The sequence below is a fragment of the Taudactylus pleione genome, unplaced genomic scaffold (genome assembly GCF_031769625.1).
Source record: "Taudactylus pleione unplaced genomic scaffold, aTauple2 ptg000216l, whole genome shotgun sequence".
Lineage (NCBI taxonomy): Eukaryota > Metazoa > Chordata > Amphibia > Anura > Myobatrachidae > Taudactylus > Taudactylus pleione.
This window is the reverse complement of record NW_028284618.1, coordinates 2639085-2660025: the sequence shown is the minus strand read 5'-3', so window position 1 is coordinate 2660025 and position 20941 is coordinate 2639085. Positions and strand designations below refer to the sequence as shown.

The following is a 20941-nucleotide window of genomic DNA, read 5'->3' as shown; positions in this document are numbered from 1 at the left end:
AAAAGATTGCATAATGGAGAAAAGAGAATACGCACTGTGCATCAAATATATGTGGGAACCGATGTCATTGCAAAGGCTGGAAGTATAGTAAATATCCAAGGTGTCAAAATAAAGAGGGGTCAGAGCAGAGGGACTACGGATCCGCTTAAAACGTCTGGATACACTGATAAATAGTGCTTTGAGCTGTAATAGATTGGCAGGAGATGTGATGCTTAGCCCACAAAACACATTTGTTTGATCTTTTCCTTTTAACTGTTTGCTAATAGCATGTCTTGTTCAGTGTGTTTTGATCTGAAATCAGACTGGGGAATACACAAATGAGCATGAAGTGAGAGAGAGAATAAAGGTCTATTTCCAACAAGATTACATGCCTTGTGATTAACAGTCACAACAGCTGGCATAAGGGGAGCACATTGAGATATTGAACTCTAGGGTGCATTCATTATTATTATTAGGAAGCACAGAACAGTGCGTTATAAAAGGCAGAACGTGGTAACTGTGCGCCCACTGACCTGTCCTCCTCTTACCAGGGTTCGGCGGACTCCTATACCAGCCGCCCATCCGATTCTGATGTCTCTTTGGAAGAAGACAGGGAGGCCGTGCGGAGAGAGGCAGAGCGTCAGGCCCAGTCTCAGCTGGAGAAAGCCAAGGTACGGCATCGAACATATTATGGCATGCCCGCTGGAGGGTCACCACGGGCCAATTGATGTGGTGGCAGGATACAGGAATGGCATGTGTGTGGTGGTGGTGGTGCTAGCAGAGTTCAGGAGGGTGACTCTGTCGGTGCACAAGAGTTATGAAAGTGCCCGCTGGTAATGTTTTTGGAGAAAACAGTTAATTCTGATGCTTTTTTCCTCGTCTGTAGTTTGTGAATATTTTATTTTTGTTTAGTAAGAATTGGTTGACAAATTGTTGAAACATTCATGATGATCATTAAGTACAGTATGCACATGCTTATTTTACTATATTGGTGAAAAATTGTATATATACTTTATATCCTAGGTTTTTTTTAATTACTGTATCTTGTTAAATATCATGTTTATTGTTTATTTTACCAATTACCTACTAATTATATTTATTTAACTTCTATTTACTTTACTATGTATTTATTTATTTATGTAACTGCCATGTATTGCAGTTATCATAAATAGCACAAGGAAGCAATGTTTTGTAATTGGAACTAAATGGTACCTGTCATGCAGCTCTGTAGAACTTTCACCTTAACAGTACCGTAAAAGCCTCATTTGCAATTCAGAAATGTATTAATATTGTTAAGATCCCCTCCCTTTCTGTGACACCAGTGCCTTCAGCTGTTGGTCTAGGGACACTGGTATCATGTGTCCATTCTGAGGTAAATGCATACTTGCCAACTCTCCCAAAATTTTCAGGAGCCCCCCGAAAATCGCGTGTCTCTCCCGGCTCCCCGGAAGAGTGGGAAAGTCTCCCGGCCGGATTAGTGTCGTCGTGGATATGCACCCCACTACACAATGCAGCGACTTGCGGCATTGTACAGTAGGAGACTGGGTCGCTATGGTCCAATTCACTGCACCCCCTCCTTCCTTACCAACACCTCCCACCTGGGTCTCCTTCAGCATAGAGATGGCCATCGGTGGGTTTACCATTGTTGGTACCATTGGTGGTTAACCTTGATGGTATGAAACCGTTATCAGGTGAACTGTTGATTTTTCACCCACCATCATGCCTGTTCAGTGGTGGGGAAGGTGTTTTAAGGTTGCGTCAGGGGGTCGGAGCCAGGCTCCGTGTCCCGGGGCCAAGTAGAAAGAAAAGAAAAACATTGTACCATCGATACTGGAAAACCATTGGATCTATGCCATCGATGGCAAAATGATCTAGCATCGATAGCCATCCCTACTCCAGCATCTTCCGGGGGTTGGTCTGAGTAAATAGTCGGCAAGTATGGCCATTTGTGATCTAATAAGGGCGCAGCCTAGTGCAGCTTTCACCACTTACCCAAAATAACAACTAGCTGAAGTTGCAAAGGCTGTGGGTGGATTTGAGAAATTCTGACAGGTTTAAACACAGCTCATAAACACAGGTAAGAAGCGGATCTGGTAGAGGAGTAAGACATTGCTGCAGAGTATATTTGTCTCTGTACAGTAAGTAAATCTAGCACAGCGTTGCTATGGGAATGGAGCCCAGTGAGGCCCGGCTGCAGTACACAGACAGACTTTATACAATATTTATTACCCCTAGAGTAGCTGGTAGCTGTCACAGTGAAGGCTGAAGAAATGACATCAAAGCCAAGTTGTTGTTGGTTTTTTTTTTTATATGTTCTTCATTCCTGTACCTGAAATGTTTCACTTCAGGAGGCAGAGACAGGGACAGTCTGTAAAATGATCACAGATCCTGGCTGGGAGACGACTGGTGCACAGGAGGATAGAAAGCTGAGATCTAGGAGAAGTCAGCTACAGGCATTACTCACTGAAGCATCATTCCTCAGCAATTACCAGTACAGCCCAGTGAGCATGGTGTTTCCTTACTGTAACTCACATTCCCATTTCTAATGGTCACTTGTTTATTACTGGGCTGTTTTGCAGATTTAAAGTAAATTTATTATGCCCAACTTGGGCTCACAGGAGTACTGATTGTCCATAAACACTCCAGTATACGTTAGACATCTGTAACTTATTAATATAACTGTCTCCATTTTGGCAGGACAACATTGCAGTCCAGGCTCAAATGGGGTGGGGACGACGTAGACGTGGGTGAGGTTTCTGGGCGGAATTTGGCGCGATCAGGGATCTATTTTGTCCAGATTCTGTGTGCCTCAATGTTGGGAGGGTGTGGCATTACCTCACAGCTCACCCACAGGCAGATGAAGTGCCTGCTATATACAGATGTGTCCTTGCTCATCCAGCCTCTATACAGCGCAATATACCTCACGTGAGTGAGCCGTCATATCGGGATGCAATCGGGAAACCGGCTGACATTATACCGACAGCCGTCTTCCGTCTGTCATATCCCGGCGAGGGTGAAATGACCGGTGTCTAGATGTAGACGCCGCTTATTTAACCGATGCCGTGCGCCACGAGCGGAAAGCCGCGGGGGGGGGGGGCAGTTAGGGTTATGGCTTCCGGGGGGGACTTAGGGTTAGGCACCCCCCCCGGGAGGTCAGGGTTAGGCTAGGGGGAGGGAGGGTTAGGGTTAGGCACCCATCCCCGGGGGACTTAGGTTTAGGCAGCGGGGAAGGGGGGAGTTAGATTTAGACACTTAGAGGGGGGATTAGGGTTAGGCACCCCTAAGGGAGGGTTAGGGGGGTAGGTTAGTTAATACTTACCTAGACACGATCGGGATTTCCAGCGCTGTCGGGCTGCCGCTGCCAGGATCTGTTCCACTGTCGGCCTGACGCTGCTGGGAATCGAACTGCCGGCCATGCGGCCGGCGGTATTTCATACCGATTCCGTCATATCTCGTGTATGTCTGCCAGGAGACTGTGCTGATTATTCTGATATGTGACATTTGCATATCTGTGTGCGACTTAGACTATAAACGGAACTTGGCGTGGAAAATAGCTGTGGCCGTTGCATCGTGGCACTTCGCATGCTGATTGAGAGACTTAGGTGTCTATTTACTAAGCTGTGTTAGGGGATAAAGTGAACGGTGGTAAGGTACCAGCCAATCAGCTCCTAACTGTCATCTCACAGGCTGTGTTTGAAAAATGGCAGTTAGGAGCTGATTGGCTGGTACCTTATCACCGTTCACTTTATCTCCTAACACAGCTTAGTAAATAGACCCCTTAGTCGCGCACAGATATACAAGTGGCATATATCAAATTAATCAGCACAGTCTCCTGGTGCATCATAGTCGCATCACATTTCGACTTAGAGGCATTTTCGGCAAATAAATAACACAAAAAATGTCTGGCGCTAGCAGAGTCCCACAGGACCAGGCGTGCCAAGAGGGGCTGTTTGACGCGACTGCAGCAAAGATGAGTGAGGACACATCTGTATTTGGGATCTCATGCAAGTTGAAAAACTTAAACTGAGTTGCCTTCACCTACATGGCTCCGCCCCATGTGTAGGTATTAACCAATCCATACTGTGTATTTCTGCAAATCAAGTCTGACCTGCTGTCAGTCATTTCTGCTTGTGTACGCAAGCTCCTCCCTGTTAACATGGCAACATGCCCAGCACTTTTTTCAAGGACTCAGGATTGGGTCTTTGCTGTTATCGATCATACTTGAATTTTTCGGCTGACCTTATAAGTAGTATTATGCTCATGAGATGATGGATTTTATATGGACTGTTTTGGATGAAATTGTGGAGTGCTGGCTTTTTTTTTTACATCTATTGCTTTAAATATTGGAACTCTCAGATATTATGACCTTGAACCATCGTTGAACTGCTTTGTTTGTGTGTGTGTGTGTGTACGCCATTATCCATCACCTCTTGTACCCCTTGAACATAAACCTCACTAAACAGAAGCAATTTCTTGGGAAAATGTTTCTGTTATTCGTATAGTAATCCATGTTTCCTATGATGATAAAGTTTCCCGTTAAAGGCGGTGGACTACTTAGTGCAATTAATACCGCACTAAAAAAACATTGTGCAGTTAATGCGATCAGCTCTAACATTAACTCTAATAGCAGGAGACTAAGGGCCTGGTTCACTACGGATCGCTATTCTGCTTATACGCACGCACCGCAGTTGCTAATATCAGCGGTGCTATTTAAATGTTTGCATTCACATTGCGATCGCATCCTAACATAAGGACGCCACTTCCCCTTACTCACATCCGTATACTAGGAGAACATAGCGAAACCATCGGCAACATCGGACCCACATGCACACTTGCACAAGCACTGACCTTACTCAGAAATTGCTACCAGCCACGCACGCTATCAGTGCTTTGGTTGCTTATAGCCACGTAGTGGATAATTTATGCACACCGATGAAATGCACTGGCACGCCTGCGTTAGCCCGACCACCCGCCCGTCACCACCCACAAACGGCACCTCCTGTCAGTCACCCTGCTCTGGGTCTGCGTAGCCTCTGCAATCGCAATTGCTAGTTTGCGCACTGTGATGTATACGCAGTACGCAGCAATCGACCGATCGCGTGCGTATTAGCAACTGCGTTCCTTGCTGAATCAGGCCCTAAGTCCTTGTGGTCAGTCCAGATCCAATCACATGCTACCCTCGTTGTTGTTATTATTTTTATTATTCTCTTTGTAGCTCTGTCGTGCGCATGCGCGAGACCCGCTATGGGTCTCGCATCACAGGGGGCGTGCTGTCGATGGTGACTGACTGCACGCCCCCTTTGGTGGGCGTGCCAGGGGCGTGGCTGCCCAGACGGAGGCGTTCCCATGGGAACGCCTTCCGTCTGGAGCCGGCCCCACTAGTGATGTCAGTGGGAGTGCTTTTGGCTCTGATAGAGCCAAAATCACTCCTGGGCTTGCGGCAGCGAGACCCTACCGCAGGGTCTCGTCGCAAGCCCGATGGTCGCGATGGTTTTGACCATCGCAACTATCTTTTTGGCCGCTCGCATAAGCTGTGGGTGGCCACCCACAGCTATGCGAGCGTCCATGAGGCCGCTCCATTTTTAGGTAGGAGGGCCCTGATTCAGAGCGAGCGCTCTGGTCAGAGCGTCCGGCTCTGAATCAGGCCCTATGTTCAAAGCTAGGCAAAAACCTAATCCTGGTTAAACTACACCACCATGCCAAATTTGCTGGTGCTAGGTCCAAAACTCTGGCCGTGCATAAAGGAACGGATATGCTTTCTCGCTTTATTATATAGATGTATATGTGTGAGTGTATAAATAATATTAATATAACAATAATAATATAATATATTTGTGTGTAACTGTGGCAATGGAATTGAATTATGAGCTCCGCTGGATGTGCCTGAATAAAATTTATTTTGCCCGGTACTATGAAAGACCTAGGCATCATATAAGAAAAGGATATTAATAAAGATTGGCAAAATATATTCAAATTGATCACAGATTGATGTATTAGCTGTTATAAGATGTGTTTCTTTGTATTATACTTTGATGCTCTCCTTGTTGCTATAGGGATTTGTTCCCTTGTTTATATTTTCGTTACCCAGATACATGGCAAGCCTAATCTGCAACTACTTGTTAGTTCTATTTGTGGAACAATATTACATTTTCAAGGGAGACATTTACTAATTACTAAGTCATTTAAAACGAAGGAGGTGATTATGACAGAACATTTCCTGTCCCCGTTGGACAGCTGCGTGCGCTTGGCACAGAGATGGCTCAATTTGTCTATGTGAATGGAAGTCTGCAGAGGCGAGGAGCACTGTCCTGGTTGTGTAAACGGCGCAGTTCATGTCTTGCAGATGCATTTAGCTCACTGTTAATCAGCAGAACTGAAGTTATTTTTGCAAACCAGTTATTTCTGTCAAGATTACTGTATTTTACTGGCAGATGTAAAAAGGGTAATTTCTCACCCTTTGTACTAAAAATATCACTAGAAACCAAATACTGTGTAATCACACCATATAAACATATGTATATATAATTGTGGACGTTTATAAAAACTGGTGCAAAGCAAAAGTTGTGTTGCCCCTAGAAACAGATCAGGGGCGGGATGTGCCAAGCTTCGCATTTTGGATGGGATGCATCCTGCCAATGATCGCATGTATAGCAGCGTTTAGTAACGCCATATGTATGAAGGTTTAAGCAAAGGACAGCTCTCCCGATAAGAGCTGTCCTTTGCGGTGTGGGGACGCCCGGGTTTATGACCCGGGAGTCCTTCTGCATATGTGCAGCCGTTGGCTAGAACATGCTCGAGCCTCGGGAGACCCTAGGAGGAATCATATTGGATTCCACTTGGGGAAAACTGCATTAAGAAACCCATAGGCATCTATAGATGGCGGTGCCTAACCAAAAGCTTTCCAGAGTGTGGTGCATATGGTGATAGCGGTCAGACCTCCAAACATGCTGCTTGACTGCATTTTTAGTGTTGATGCATCCTGCCCACATGGTGTATTGAGGTTAGATATATGAGGACACATCTGTAGGGGAAGCAGTCAGGATGCCGACAGACGCAATCCCGACCGCCAGCTTCCCAACTGTCTAATCCCGGCAAGGTACAAATGACAGGCGTTGAAATCCCTTCCCCGGGAGGGTTAGGTTTAGGCTAGGGAAAGGGGGTGTTAGGTTTAGGCAGCGGTGAAGGGGGGGTTAGGTTTAGGCACTTTGAGGGGGGGATTAGGGTTAGGCACTGGGGGGGAGGAGGTTAGGGTTAGGCACTCCTAAGGGAGGGTTAGGGGGGGAGAAAGATTAGGGTTACTTACCTTTTAGCAGCAGTTGGGATCTTCACCCCGGCCTGGCATGCGCTGTCGGGATTTGAACCTCCGGCCATGCGGCCGGCAGTAATACATACCAATCCCTCATTGTACCTGGGAAATTTGTGGCTTATTCTGAGTCGCATGCAAGTCGCAATGCACACGGATCTCGCAGATTTCAGCATACTGCGCATGCGCCAAAGAAAGAAATAGTCTTTCGCACATGTGCCAAATCAGCTATCCACACACGGACGGTGAATGTCGGTACATATGGATTAATTCTTCTGTCGATGGACCACACTCTCTGTGAAATTGGCGTTTCTGTCCGGTAACTGGCATTGAACATGGCATCATGTAAGAATGTGGGTAACGTGATTGCATGGGACTCTTCTGTCTTATGTGGGTGTCTCGGGCTCGATCGTAGCTTGTGGACAGAGATGGAACTTCTATTACAGAACGATATTATGCACCCAGTATGGGGCTGCTGGAGTTCCGTTACTCATGATGATGGCTGCTGACAGTGGGCGGGATTGGCTTTCACACGCAGTCCCGCATATTTTTAGTATGCAGAAAATATTCTCGCAAAAGCATAAATTAATTAGCAGGCTGATCTTGGCCCGATTTCCAATCGATACAGCACCTGCATGATATCGGCCGGATCGATAATAGCCTGTGTACACTGGGCCTGATTCAGACCCACTCGCAAGCGCATTGTGCTCGCAAGCGGGTCGATGGTGGCCCAGTGCGCACGCGCGGTGTGCGAGCCCCGGAGTGAGCGCAAAAAGCTCGCTCCGGGACTCACTACAAAAGAGGCGGTTGTCGATGTTGATCGACAGCTCGCCCCATTTTGTAGGTGTGGCGGGGGGGTGGCTTCACAAACGGAGGCGTTCCCATGCGAACACCTACCGTTTGTGGGCGGCCCCACTGACATCACCAGTGATGTCAGTGGGAGAGCTTCCGGCTCGATTTGTGCCAGAAGCTTTCTGGGGCTTGCGGCTACGAGACCCTACCACAAGGGTCTCGTCGCAAGCCCGATGGGTGGTAACCCACAGCTATGCGAGCGGCCAAGAGGCCGCAACTAAAAAAACATGCGCTCGCCCTGATTCAGAGCGAGCGCTTGCTTTTTGCGAGCGCCTCTGAATCAGGCCCACTGTTTCCACTGCTGGATCAGTCTTCAGCAGCATTCTGTCAACAGGGTCTCATCATGGATGAGGTGAACAAGCCCTCAGCCGGGCGAAACGCGCGTCCTCCTTGATACATACACTTTGCACAGATATCCAGCCGGTATACGGGTTGGATTCCTCTGGACTTTGGATGCGGGAGTGGTATTGTATTTACCTGCACAACCACACAGCAGGATCTCTGTGTCTTAGTATTTGATTCACTGCACGATGCTAGGTTTATGTGTGATCTTATAGCACTGTCTGCTCACCATATTCCTGTTCAAAGCATGTGGACACATATAATAGAGATCCATTGCCAACTCTGACTATCCTCTATTTTTTCTATACATATGCACCCTGTCTGTTATTTTCACACTGGCAATTTTGCTTATTAGGTGTGATTTATTTATTAATACTGTTTTCCCAGTGAGCTATAGCAGCACAGGTCTACATGGTCTCTCTCACCTTTTCAGTGCAGAAATATTTATGTACTATTTGTGATTGATTTACCACCTGAAATAATAATCAGTTTGATTTATAATTCATTGTCTACCAGTGGATCTCATCTTACTATCGATTTGATTGATTCACGCCATATAGGACCTTTATGTCCAGGACTGGATATAAGTATATATATGTGTAGTGATTTTCACAGTGATATCTGCTGATAAGTTATCAGTTTTAAATTGGATTTTTTTGCTAATTATAACTTATACAGTGAGTGCCTAAATTCTAATATTTTTTGGTGTTAGAGTGCTGCGTCTTGTGTGCTAGTTACCAATCATCATTGTCAGATGTTGACATATATTTTTAGTTAATTGGTAAATACAATAGTGTTCCTAGCCTGATTGATAATGTTAATACAATTTACTTTATGCTAATCTGTACAACCAACTTAATATGCCTTCTGTGTGGCTTCAATGAATGTAAAATACATATGCTCTGCCTCCTTATTGATTAAAGGGGCTTAAAAAGCATATAATATTACTGTGTATTTAACTTTAGTGACATTCTTGACATATTATGTAGATGTGATACAAATAAAGGCCCTCATTCAGAGCCGTACGCTCTGAGCAGAGCGCACGCTCTGAATGAGGGCCGGGCTCCATTTTCATGGAGCGTCCTCCTGGACGCTCGTATAGCTGTGGGTCACCACCCACAGGCTATACGAGCGTGCATTTTGATGGCCGCGATGGTCGTGACCATCGCGACCATCGAAATTGCGAGCCGGAGCCTGCGGTTGAGGTTTTCAACCGCAAGCTCCGGAGTGATTTTGGCTCTATCAGAGCCAAAATCACTCCCACTGACATCACTAGTGATGTCAGTGGGCCGGCTTCTGACGGGAGGCGTTCCCGTGGGAACGCCCCCGTCAGGGAGGCACGCCCCCGGCACGCCCACCAAAGGGGGCGTGCTGTCAATCAACATTGACAGCACGCCCCCTTTGATCGGACACAACGAGCGAAGGAAAGTCCTTCGCTCGTCGTGTCTGGCGCATGCGCACGACGGAGCTCCCTCCGTCGTGCGCATGCTCAGTGCAGACCATCGACCCACTTGCGAGCGGACAGCCGCTCGCGAGTGGGTCTGAATCAGGCCCAAAGTCTGCTTGTGCATTCTTTCTTTGAATATGGTTATTTGCCAACAAATGGACTATTGATACAACTAGTCCTACATATATATTGTCCTGACCTGACAATTGTGCTATTTTCCCTATATTACCTACAGCCATACATTACCTGATTGCCCAATCTCGTCTGATCTTGGAAGCTAAACTGTAATTGGCCTGGTTAGTACTTGGAAGGGTGACCTCCAGGGAATACCAGGTGCTGTAGTAAAACATACATCTGGGATTGTTTTTTGCACATGGCCAGACAATATTAATATTTATATTTCAGTAAACTTGTATTATCAATCCAATATACCCAGTTTTTGATTGTGTATATATTAATAATTATAATTATGAATTTTGACTCTTATGATGGATTCACACCATCTGATTTTGAATAAACTATATGGTACTCTACTATTTTATTGTTGCTAATAAAAGCTATGTTTTAAATTAATTAAACGATTAGTTAACAAGAGTGCCCCAGATCATAGCCCTACTTCCTTCTTCTATATTGCTTAGTATATATACATTGGACTTTGGGAGCACCAACAACGATCATTGATGATAGATAATAATCTGTAACTGTGGGATGGTTGGTTCCCAATCCAATTTATTATTCTTTAGTTCTGTGCAGAATCTTTCCCTTCTTTTATGTCCTATGAGTCGTAAGGATTAACTCCATCATTACCATATTTTGATACCAATGGCACTATGTGGTACTGCTACTGTGACCAGTGACACTACCAGTAGGGATGGCCATTAGAAATCGATAGTAGTCAACCATCAATGCTCTTGAATCAATAGAAATGCTTTTTCTATTCGATGCCGGGTTTGCGATGGGAGCCACCATTGCATGCTTCTTTCCAAAGGCTCATAGAATGTATTCGGCATCCTGGCGCGTCCAATGCCGGCGGTCAGAATCCCGGCACTGGAATCCTGGCGCCGGAATCCTGGCTCCAGAATTCTGACGGCTGTGATCCCAACGGTGAGTATTAAGGTTAGGAGGAAGCTTATGATCAGGGCTAGAGAGAGGGTTAGGGTTAGGCATTAGAGGGAGGGTTAGGGTTAGGCTGTGGGAGGGGAGGGTTAGGGTTAGAATATGGGGGGAATGGGGTTGGTTAGGGTCAGGCTGTTGAAAGTGAAGGTTAGGGTTAGGCTGCAGGATTGGTGGGTTAGGGTTAGAAGAATGGTTAGAATATTTACCTGCATGCATCAGGATATCGGTGCCAGGATTCTGACCGCCTTCCCTATCAGCGCCGGAATCGCGTACCCAACCTGGCGGATACAGTGGCTGATCATATGCGCAATAACTAACCATTAATGGTTAAACCACGGAATGGTCACATACCTTTGCAAGGCATATTGTGATTGCCGAAAACTGCCACTGTTTGATGGCTATGGCAGAAAGACTGTCAAACGGGGGTCCTATTCATTCCATCCCTGACGCTTTCGATACATGATTAAAGGTGGAGGGTTTAATATTTATATTTATCTTGGAGGAAAAATACATAAACTCAGCAAAGATGAATGTGGCAGCTCCCTGCAATCCAGTACGATACCAAGGTCCATCCTTGCTCCTGGCATGTATCATGCTGTACAGCTATAGCCTGTACTCAGCAATCTGCTGTTTAAACTTGCATATGATGCAACACCCTCCCCTCTCTCTCCCCCGTGAATGTAGCTTGTATAATACAGTCCATGGCAATACACAGAAATATATATATATATATATATATATATAATCAGATGAGGAAGTTTAGTTACTGTCCACAGATGTAATGTGTGGCCCCTTACTTAAGACCAAGCTCCACATGTAGTGCCTATGAAATATATTGTGTTGCCCACCAAATGAGCCTAATTGTATGCAACTCCGCAGATTTCACCTTTTACTGCCAATCTCCAAATTGAAGGGTTTAAAGTAATTACTGTGAAAATAAACAATACAAGGAGGAAATGTCTGGCTGTGACAATAGAGGTGACGCTCAATGATACACGGAGATAAATGGTATCATCAGGGACGCACGTGATGACACAGGACGAGGCAGTCTCTCGCTGTTGTCATGCACAGAGCAGGAGTGTGGTGTCTGTATTCTGCTCATGTGTCTGTAAGCTGACTCTCCTGCTGTTCCCATTCAGTTTTCCAGTGAGAATGTTATGTTGTGATATATTATCTGTCAAACAGAACTCCAGATACGTCACAGGCATTGCATAGGTCCTTCTTGATTGTCTACAGCTGGTAAACATCTGCGCTGTTGCCGTGTTTGTTATTTTAGTATACTATAAATGGCTAAATATTGCTTAACACATTGTGCTCCAGTCTGTGCTAACCTCTTAAGCTGGCCATACACTGGGCCTGATTCAGAGCCGGACGCTCTTTGAGAGCGCTCGCTCTGAATCAGGGCGTCCCTGTTTTTATTCAAAGATGGTCTGGCCGCTTGCTAAGGTGTGGGTGACCACCTACAGCTTTAGCGAGCGGCCAAGTGATGGTTGCAGTGGTCACGACCATCGTGACCATCGGGGCTTGTGACGAGACCTTTGTGGTAGGGTCTCGTTCCCGCAAGCCCCAGTGAGCTTTCGGCTCTTATAGAGCCGGAAGCTCACCCACTAACATCACTTGTGATGTCAGTGGGGCCGCCCTCAAACGGCATGCGTTCCTTCGGGAACGCCTCCGTTTGGCCAGCCACCCCCCCCTTCCTGCCTCCAAAACGGGGCAAGCTGTCAATCACAATCGACAGCTGCCCCGCTTTGGTGCGAGACCCGTAGCGATGGAGTGCCCGTTGCTGGCCGGGTCTTGCGCATGCGCACGCTGGCTCTGGCGTGCACATGCACAGTGGGGGACCATCGACCCGCTTGCGAGCGCTGTGCGCTCACGAGCAGGTCTGAATCAGGCCCACTAATCATACAGCCGACCAGTAATGAGCACATACTGGGCGGGATGCAGCAACCGGATAAATGCGGTCAAACAACCCCAAAATGCAGGTTTGACTGCATTTCTCATATGCACCATGCCCCAGAATGCATTGCGATGGGTAACGCCATCTTTAGATGGCATGCGCAGAATGACACCAGAAGGACTTCTGGGTCATAGACCCGGAAGTCTCTCATTCGCAAAGGACAGCTCTTACCGATAGAGCTGTCCTTTGTGATTTTGTTCATGCATACCGGCGTAACTAACACCGGCATGCGTGCGAAGAGTGGTGGGATGCATCGCATCCCAAATGTGATGTGTCATGCATCCCGCCCACTGTATATACACTACACAATGTATGGTGGAGACCTCCATTCACAGTTGGCTGAATGACGGTCGTGTGGATCGGACATTTTGAAAACTAAGCCGTATAATCCGGACCAATCCGGACCATTTTCAAGCTGTGAACGATCATCGTTCACTACCATACACTGGACGATATTCATTAATACCAGTCATTTCCTGTGGCTGTTTCTGAGTTGCACTCACTGCTGATGTTCATGTAAATTAGTAATTTGTTTTAGGACTGTGCCTGCGTCTAAACCTCTAAAAAGTCGCATGTCTTCGGAGTCACATGGCCGATTGAGCCGCACTGACTCTGGAATGTACCCTGGGCTGTGATTGGGAGGTGGCTAAACCGACGCGCAAAGATATTCCGTCTGATTGGTGTGTTATGGGGGTGTCGCGGGAGTGTAGCAGGAGTGGTTGAATCGGCCCCTTAGTTGGCTGGTTTGCATACTTATCATGCAGTGTATGTACAGCTTTAGGAAGAGGGAGAGAATTATCTAGTGCCTGTAATATAAACATCGAATGTTACCATTACATTTATCAGACGTGGTGTAACCCGCATTAGATAGATAAAAGCTGATTGCTTATTAGTTGCAATGATTTTAGTGCAGATCTGCACCTTTGATCATTGTTAGGAAATAACCTTCATTGATCACCAGCAGATATATTGTAACATGCACTAATTAAGCTACCACAGTGAAGCTTCTGCAATGTGCATTATGGCCTTGGGGTTAGAAAACGATTATGTGATTCACTTTGCTCTAAAATAAATGTTTAGTTTAACATGCTTTTACTGAATGAATAGTATGTCAATACAAATCATTAAATGTTAATTACTTTTTTCTATACTGCATACAGAGTAACACGCATCTCCTGTATTATAGATTAAAATGTCTTTTAGGTGTCTATTATATTAATTATCGGGGTCTGAATGGACCCCGATAATTAACATACTACCTCTTAGCGAGCACCAGAGCAATTTACCATTGCTCCGGCACGTAGACAGCTGATCCAAAAATCAGCTGTCTCCGCAAGTGGCTTCACTGCTCCTTTCAGAGCAGTGAATATTTTGACAAGTGCATATGTGTGACCTACAGGTCACACATGCACACAAGTGACCCGGCGTACGGCGGAAGGAGCCGGACAGGGCATCTGAAAGGATCCCTCTTCGCAAACCCGGGACTCCTTCCCATAGGTTGCGAGCCGCGAGCAAACACCATCTGAAGATGGCTAATGCTCCCACAGTCATTCCGCCACAGGAAGGTAAGCAGGGGATATCTGTGATACTAGTGTATGGGGACAGCGGGCCATTCCGCCACATGAAGGTAAGTAGGAGATATCTGTGATATTAGTGTATGGGGACAGTGGGCCATTCCGCCAGAGGAAGGTAAGCAGGGGATATCTGTGATACTAGTGTATGGGGACAGCGGGCCATTCCGCCACATGAAGGTAAGTAGGAGATATCTGTGATATTAGTGTATGGGGACAGTGGGCCATTCCGCCAGAGGAAGGTAAGTAGGAGATATCTGTGATACTAGTGTATGGGGACAGTGGGCCATTCCGCAAGAGGAAGGTAAGTAGGAGATATCTGTGATACTAGTGTATGGGGACAGTGGGCCATTCCATTAAATTCCATTAAAACAATAATATGCAAAGAAAGCAGAATGCCATCCCCTGCCACAACGAATCCCCTGTCCCCCACCCCACTCCAATTGGGAATTAGGCTGGAGATTGCACTGCTCTCCGGGGAGTCTGGTAGAACTCCCTGAAATTTGGGATTCTCTGGGACATTGCAGGAGAGTATATAGGTATTAGGGGTGTGCACCGGCCACTTTTCGTGTTTTGTGTTTTGGTTTTGGATCTGGATCTTTCTTCGTATTTTGGATCTGGATTTGTTTTGCCAAAACCACCCTTCCGTGTTTTGGGTTCTGGGTTTTGTGTTTTGGATCTGTATTTTTTTGAAAAAAAGCATAAAAACAGCTAAAATCACAGAATTTGTGGGTTTTTCTGCTCCTATGCTATTATTAACCTCAATAACCTTAATTTCCACTCATTTCCAGTCTATTCTGAACACCTCACACCTCACAATAGTGTTTTTATGTCCAAAAGGATGCACCGAGGTAGCTGGATGACTATGCTAAGAGATACGAGTGGGCGGCACAAACACGTGGTCCATCTAGGAGTGGCAGACAGGATGGCAGTTTGAAAAACTAGGCCCCAAACTATACATAATGCAAAGAAAAAAAAGAGGAGCAAGATGGAATTGTCCTTGGGCCCTCCCACCCACCCTTATGTTGAATAAACAGGACATGCACACTTTAACAAACCAAACATTTCAGCGCCAGGGTCTGCCACACGACTGTGGCTGAAATGATTGGTTCGTTTGGGCCCCCACAAAACAAGCTGGCAATTAATCTGTCCCTGCACAAACTGGCTCTACGGAGGCAAGATGTCGTCCTCATCCACCGATTCCTCACCCTCTTCAGTGTTGTGTACATCCTCATCCTCACAGAGTATTAATTCATCCCCGCTGGAATCCACAACCACAGGTCCCTCTGTACGTTCTGGAGGCTGGTCTCCCTGGAAGAGTTGATAATTCATTTTATGAACATCATCTTCTCCACATTTTGTGGAAGCAACCTCCTACGCCTTTCGCTGACAAGGTTCCCGGCTGCACTAAACACTCTTTCGGAGTACACACTGGAGGGGGGGCAACTCAGGTAAAATAGAGCCAGTTTGTACAGGGACCTTCAAATTGCTTCTTTTTCCTGCCAGTACAGGTACGGACTGTCTGACATGCCTACTTGGATGCTGTCACCGATGTAATCCTTTAACAGACAGACGCACGCTTGTCGCTGCTGCTTTGAGGATGCAAGTGCGGCTACAGCCCACACAATTCACAAAGACACAAAAAAGAAGAAGAATATATTTATTGTTTGTGTAGCACACTTTGAGGGTGTCACCACCCTTTAACAGACAGACGCATGCTTGTCGCTGCTGCTTTGAGGATGCAAGTGCAGCTACAGCCCACACAATTCACAAAGACAGAAAAAAAAAGAAGAATATTTTTATTACTTGTGTAGCACACTTTGAGGGTGTCACCACCCTTTAACAGACAGACGCACGCTTGTCGCTGCTGCTTTGAGGATGCAAGTGCGGCTACAGCCCACACAATTCACAAAGACACAAAAAAGAAGAAGAATATATTTATTGTTTGTGTAGCACACTTTGAGGGTGTCACCACCCTTTAACAGACAGACGCGTGCTTGTCGCTGCTGCTTTGAGGATGCAAGTGCAGCTACAGCCCACACAATTCACAAAGACAGAAAAAAAAAGAATATTTTTATTGCTTGTGTAGCACACTTTGAGGGTGTCACCACCCTTTAACAGACAGACGCACGCTTGTCGCTGCTGCTTTGAGGATGCAAGTGCGGCTACAGCCCACACAATTCACAAAGACAGAAAAAAGAAGAAGAATATTTTTATTGTTTGTGTAGCACACTTTGAGGGTGTCACCACCCTTTAACAGACAGACGCACGCTTGTCGCTGCTGCTTTGAGGATGCAAGTGTGGCTACATCGCACACAAGTCACAAACACATTAAAAAAATAGTTTTTTATTTTTTGGAGCACTTTGAGAGTTACACCACCCTTTAACAGACAGATGCACGCTTGTCGCTACTGCTTTGAGGATGCAGGTGGAATCTAGATGGGATTTGGAACCGGGGACACACTACCTCCATCAATTGTCTAAATCCCACTGCACTAATGGCGGATACCGGACGCACGTCTAACACCAACATAGCAGTCAAGGCCTCAGTTATACGTTTTGCTTCAGGATGACTGCTGTCGTACTTCATCCTCATCGCTAGGGACTGTTGGAGGGTCAATTGTTTAGTAAAAGTAGTGATGTTCCTACTTCCTCTCTGGGATGATGAACAACTCCCAGCAGCAGCAACAGCACTAGGAGGAAGTGGTTCTTGATCTTTCCCTATTTTATTTTTATCGGAGAAAGTTTGGTCCTCCATTTATGTTATATTGATATATACGTGCGGCTAAAGCGCACACAAACACAGAAAATATTTTTTTATTTTTGCTGGAGAGTAGTGCACTTTGTGGGTTACACCACCCTTTAAGAAATGAGCCAGCCGGCTCTTTACTTATGGGACACAGGCGCACGCTTGGCGCTGCTCTTTTGTTGATGCACGTGCAGCCACAGTGCACACAAGTCACAAATACAGAAAATATTATTTTTTTTGGTTTGGACTGGCGTGTACTTTGGGGGTTACAGCACCCTTTAACGGTCAAGCCAGACGGCCCTTTACTTATGACACAGGCGCACGCTTGGCACTACTTTGTTGATGCACGTGCGGCTACTGCGCACACAATTCACAAACACAGAAAATAATTTTTTTTTTGGTTTGGACTGGAGTGTACTTTGGGGGTTACAGCACCCTTTAACGGTCAAGCCAGCCGGCCCTTTACTTATGACACAGGCGCACGCTTGGCACTACTTTGTTGATGCACGTGCGGCTACTGCGCACACAATTCACAAACACAGAAAATAATTTTTTTTTGGTTTGGACTGGAGTGTACTTTGGGGGTTACAGCACCCTTTAACGGTCAAGCCAGCCGGCCCTTTACTTATGACACAGGCGCACGCTTGGCACTACTTTGTTGATGCACGTGCGGCTACTGCGCACACAATTCACAAACACAGAAAATAATTTTTTTTTGGTTTGGACTGGAGTGTACTTTCGGGGGTTACAGCACCCTTTAACGGTCAAGCCAGCCGGCCCTTTACTTATGACACAGGTGCACGCTTGGCACTACTTTGTTGATGCACGTGCGGCTACTGCGCACACAATTCACAAACACAGAAAATAATTTTTTTTTTGGTTTGGACTGGAGTGTACTTTCGGGGGTTACAGCACCCTTTAACGGTCAAGCCAGCCGGCCCTTTACTTATGACACAGGCGCACGCTTGGCACTACTTTGTTGATGCACGTGCGGCTACTGCGCACACAATTCACAAACACAGAAAATATTTTTTTTTTTGGTTTGGACTGGAGTGTACTTTGGGGGTTACAGCACCCTTTAACGGTCAAGCCAGCCGGCCCTTTACTTATGACACAGGCGCACGCTTGGCACTACTTTGTTGATGCACGTGCGGCTACTGCGCACACAATTCATAAACACAGAAAATATATTTTTTTTTAGCACTTGGGGGGAGCACCCCTGATGGACAGAGCACCCCCTGGACTACACTACAGCACCCCTTTAGGACTGGGACACTGCACAGGACTTTGGAGTGGACACAGCCCCTATGGAGAACTGACTGCACAACACAGTCCAGCCAGCCCCTATGGACTTTGAAGTAGTGGACAACAGCCCCTATTAACAACAGCAGCACAGCACAACACAGCCAGCCCCTATGGACTTTGAAGTAGTGGACAACAGCAGCACTACACTACACTACACAGCCCTAACTCCCACCCTCCCTCTTCACTGTCCACAGCCGAGTGAGAAAATGGCGCCGACGCGGGTACCTTATATAGGATCCAAAACCCGCGAGACTCGGAAGGCGGGATGATGACGTTTTGCCTCGATTTCAGATCCGAGTCAGGCGGGAAAAGTCGAGCCTGACTCGGATCGGACTCTGATCGGGGGGGTTCTGATTTCAGAAATCCGAACCCGCTCACCCCTAATAGGTATGATCAGGAAAGTACTAATTACCCAGATCCGGACTTGTCCAAGCCAGCTGAAGTGCCACGCGAGTCTGTATAGTGATTTTTTTTGAAGTACGTGTGTGGCCACCCCCTATTCCAGCGCTGCGGGACACAAAATAGACTGAATTTGATATGTAAATTGCTACATGCACGGTTACCCTCTCTATTATGTTGCAGTCTTGACCATTTTTCTCCAAGATCATGAGCTAGAAGTTCAAAGCGATCAGATTCAAAACACAGCTTGGTCTTGTCATTTATATGAGCCACAATAGAAAGGCATATCAAATCCCATACCCCAAAGCTTTTCCTGTGGTTTCCTTCAATTTGTTTTCATCTTCTGGAGAATACATTATCCTCAGCAGCTTTTTAGCCTGTCCTTCGGCCAACCCTGCTTTTCCCTTCAGTCTCCAGTACACTCTCCCTGGTTCTGTCATATCCAAGTCTTTGTTTTTTTCAGCCCAGGGCACAGATTATACTTACTGTAGCAAACCCAGGTTGGAGACCCATGGTTTAGTTTTGAATTATTATTATAATAATAATAATAATAATAATAATAATAATAATAATAAAAAATAATAATAAACTCAGTTCACGCCAATGTGTGGGTGTGGCATAACAGATAGACAGCAATTAGATAGACAATGTCTAGATAGACACCAGAAGTTAGACAGTCAACAGTTAGACAGGGACAAAAGGTCGACAGGGACAAAAGGTCGACATGGAAATGGTCGACACAAATTTTATTTTATTTTTTGCCCTAATTTTCACCCTAACCCTCCCCTTGGTGCCTAACCCTAACCGTCTGGGTAAGTGCCTAACCCTAACCGTGGGGATAAGTGCTTAAACCTAACCCTCCAGTAAGTGCCTAACCCTAATAAATGTTTTAATAAATGTGTTGACTATTTTCATGCCGAGGTGGTTAATTATAAACTGATCGAGCCGTCTCTGTCCAGTCACCCACTTCCTCCGCTAACCCACGTCAAGTGGCGCACATATGAATGACTATTGACTGTCTAACATCTGGTGTCTATCTAGACATTGTCCATCTAATTACTGTCTATCTATAGTCCGGAACCCCTGCAGTGCTAACTGTCACTGCTACTGAAGAGATTTTGGAGACAGCTGATTTTCGGATCAGCTGTCTCTGCATCGGAGCAATGTTGAATTGCTCTGTGAATATGTATCCACCTCTGCTACTCACAGCGAGAGTTGGACACTTAATTATTGGGAGCCATTTGGCCCACGATAATGAAAATGATGAATGGATCCCCATATGCTCAGTGATTACACCAGAAACACGTCAAAGACGCTTATGTTCCACTTACGGCCATGCTATTTAAAATGTGTTAAATTTTATGCATCATTTAAACTTTTAATAAAATCTTAGCATCTGGGACTATCTGAAATCCCTCAGACTGTTCATATGGACATCGTGACTTTAATCCAGTTAAGTACAGTCCCCTCATCTGTGTGTTTTATTTTTTTAAACTCTTTTTTAAAATCTCTTGGAATAAAATTATCTATTTATATCTGGAAGAACTCTGACCATCATTTAATGGGATATCGATTGCCCTTCAGAAAGAGATACCAGGAAAAGATCTTCCCCGTCTGTAAAGTTGAAGATCCCGACGGCGCCTGGTAAGTATCCTAACCCTCCCCTCTCCCCCCCTAACCCTTCCTTAGGGGTGCCTAACCCTAACCTCCCCCCCTAGTGCCTAACCCTAACCTCCCCCCAGGGGGGGGGGCCTGACCCCTAACCACCACTTCCCCTAGCCTAATCCTAACTATCCCGAGGGGGGGCCTAACCCTAATTCCCCTCGCGAGTCCCTAAACCTAACCCCTCCTCTGCGCGGCTGGCTTACCTACGTTCTGTATGCCGGGCGTCAGGATTTCGACGTGGGGCTGATGATTAATG

General features: G+C 46.0%; 1 protein-coding gene and 1 pseudogene across 7 annotated transcripts in view; both read left to right on the top strand.

Annotated features, from left to right (window-relative positions):
* The window catches only part of CACNB2 (calcium voltage-gated channel auxiliary subunit beta 2), a 355422-nt gene that overhangs the window by 246834 nt on the left and 87647 nt on the right, over nt 1-20941 (top strand). For all 7 annotated transcript variants that reach the window (XM_088478598.1, XM_088478596.1, XM_088478599.1 and 4 more), the window contains one exon: nt 531-650. In XM_088478598.1, coding sequence (XP_088334724.1) covers nt 531-650 — 120 coding nt within the window. The remainder of the gene's footprint in view (nt 1-530; nt 651-20941) is intronic.
* LOC148517450 (5S ribosomal RNA) lies at nt 10151-10268 on the top strand (annotated as a pseudogene).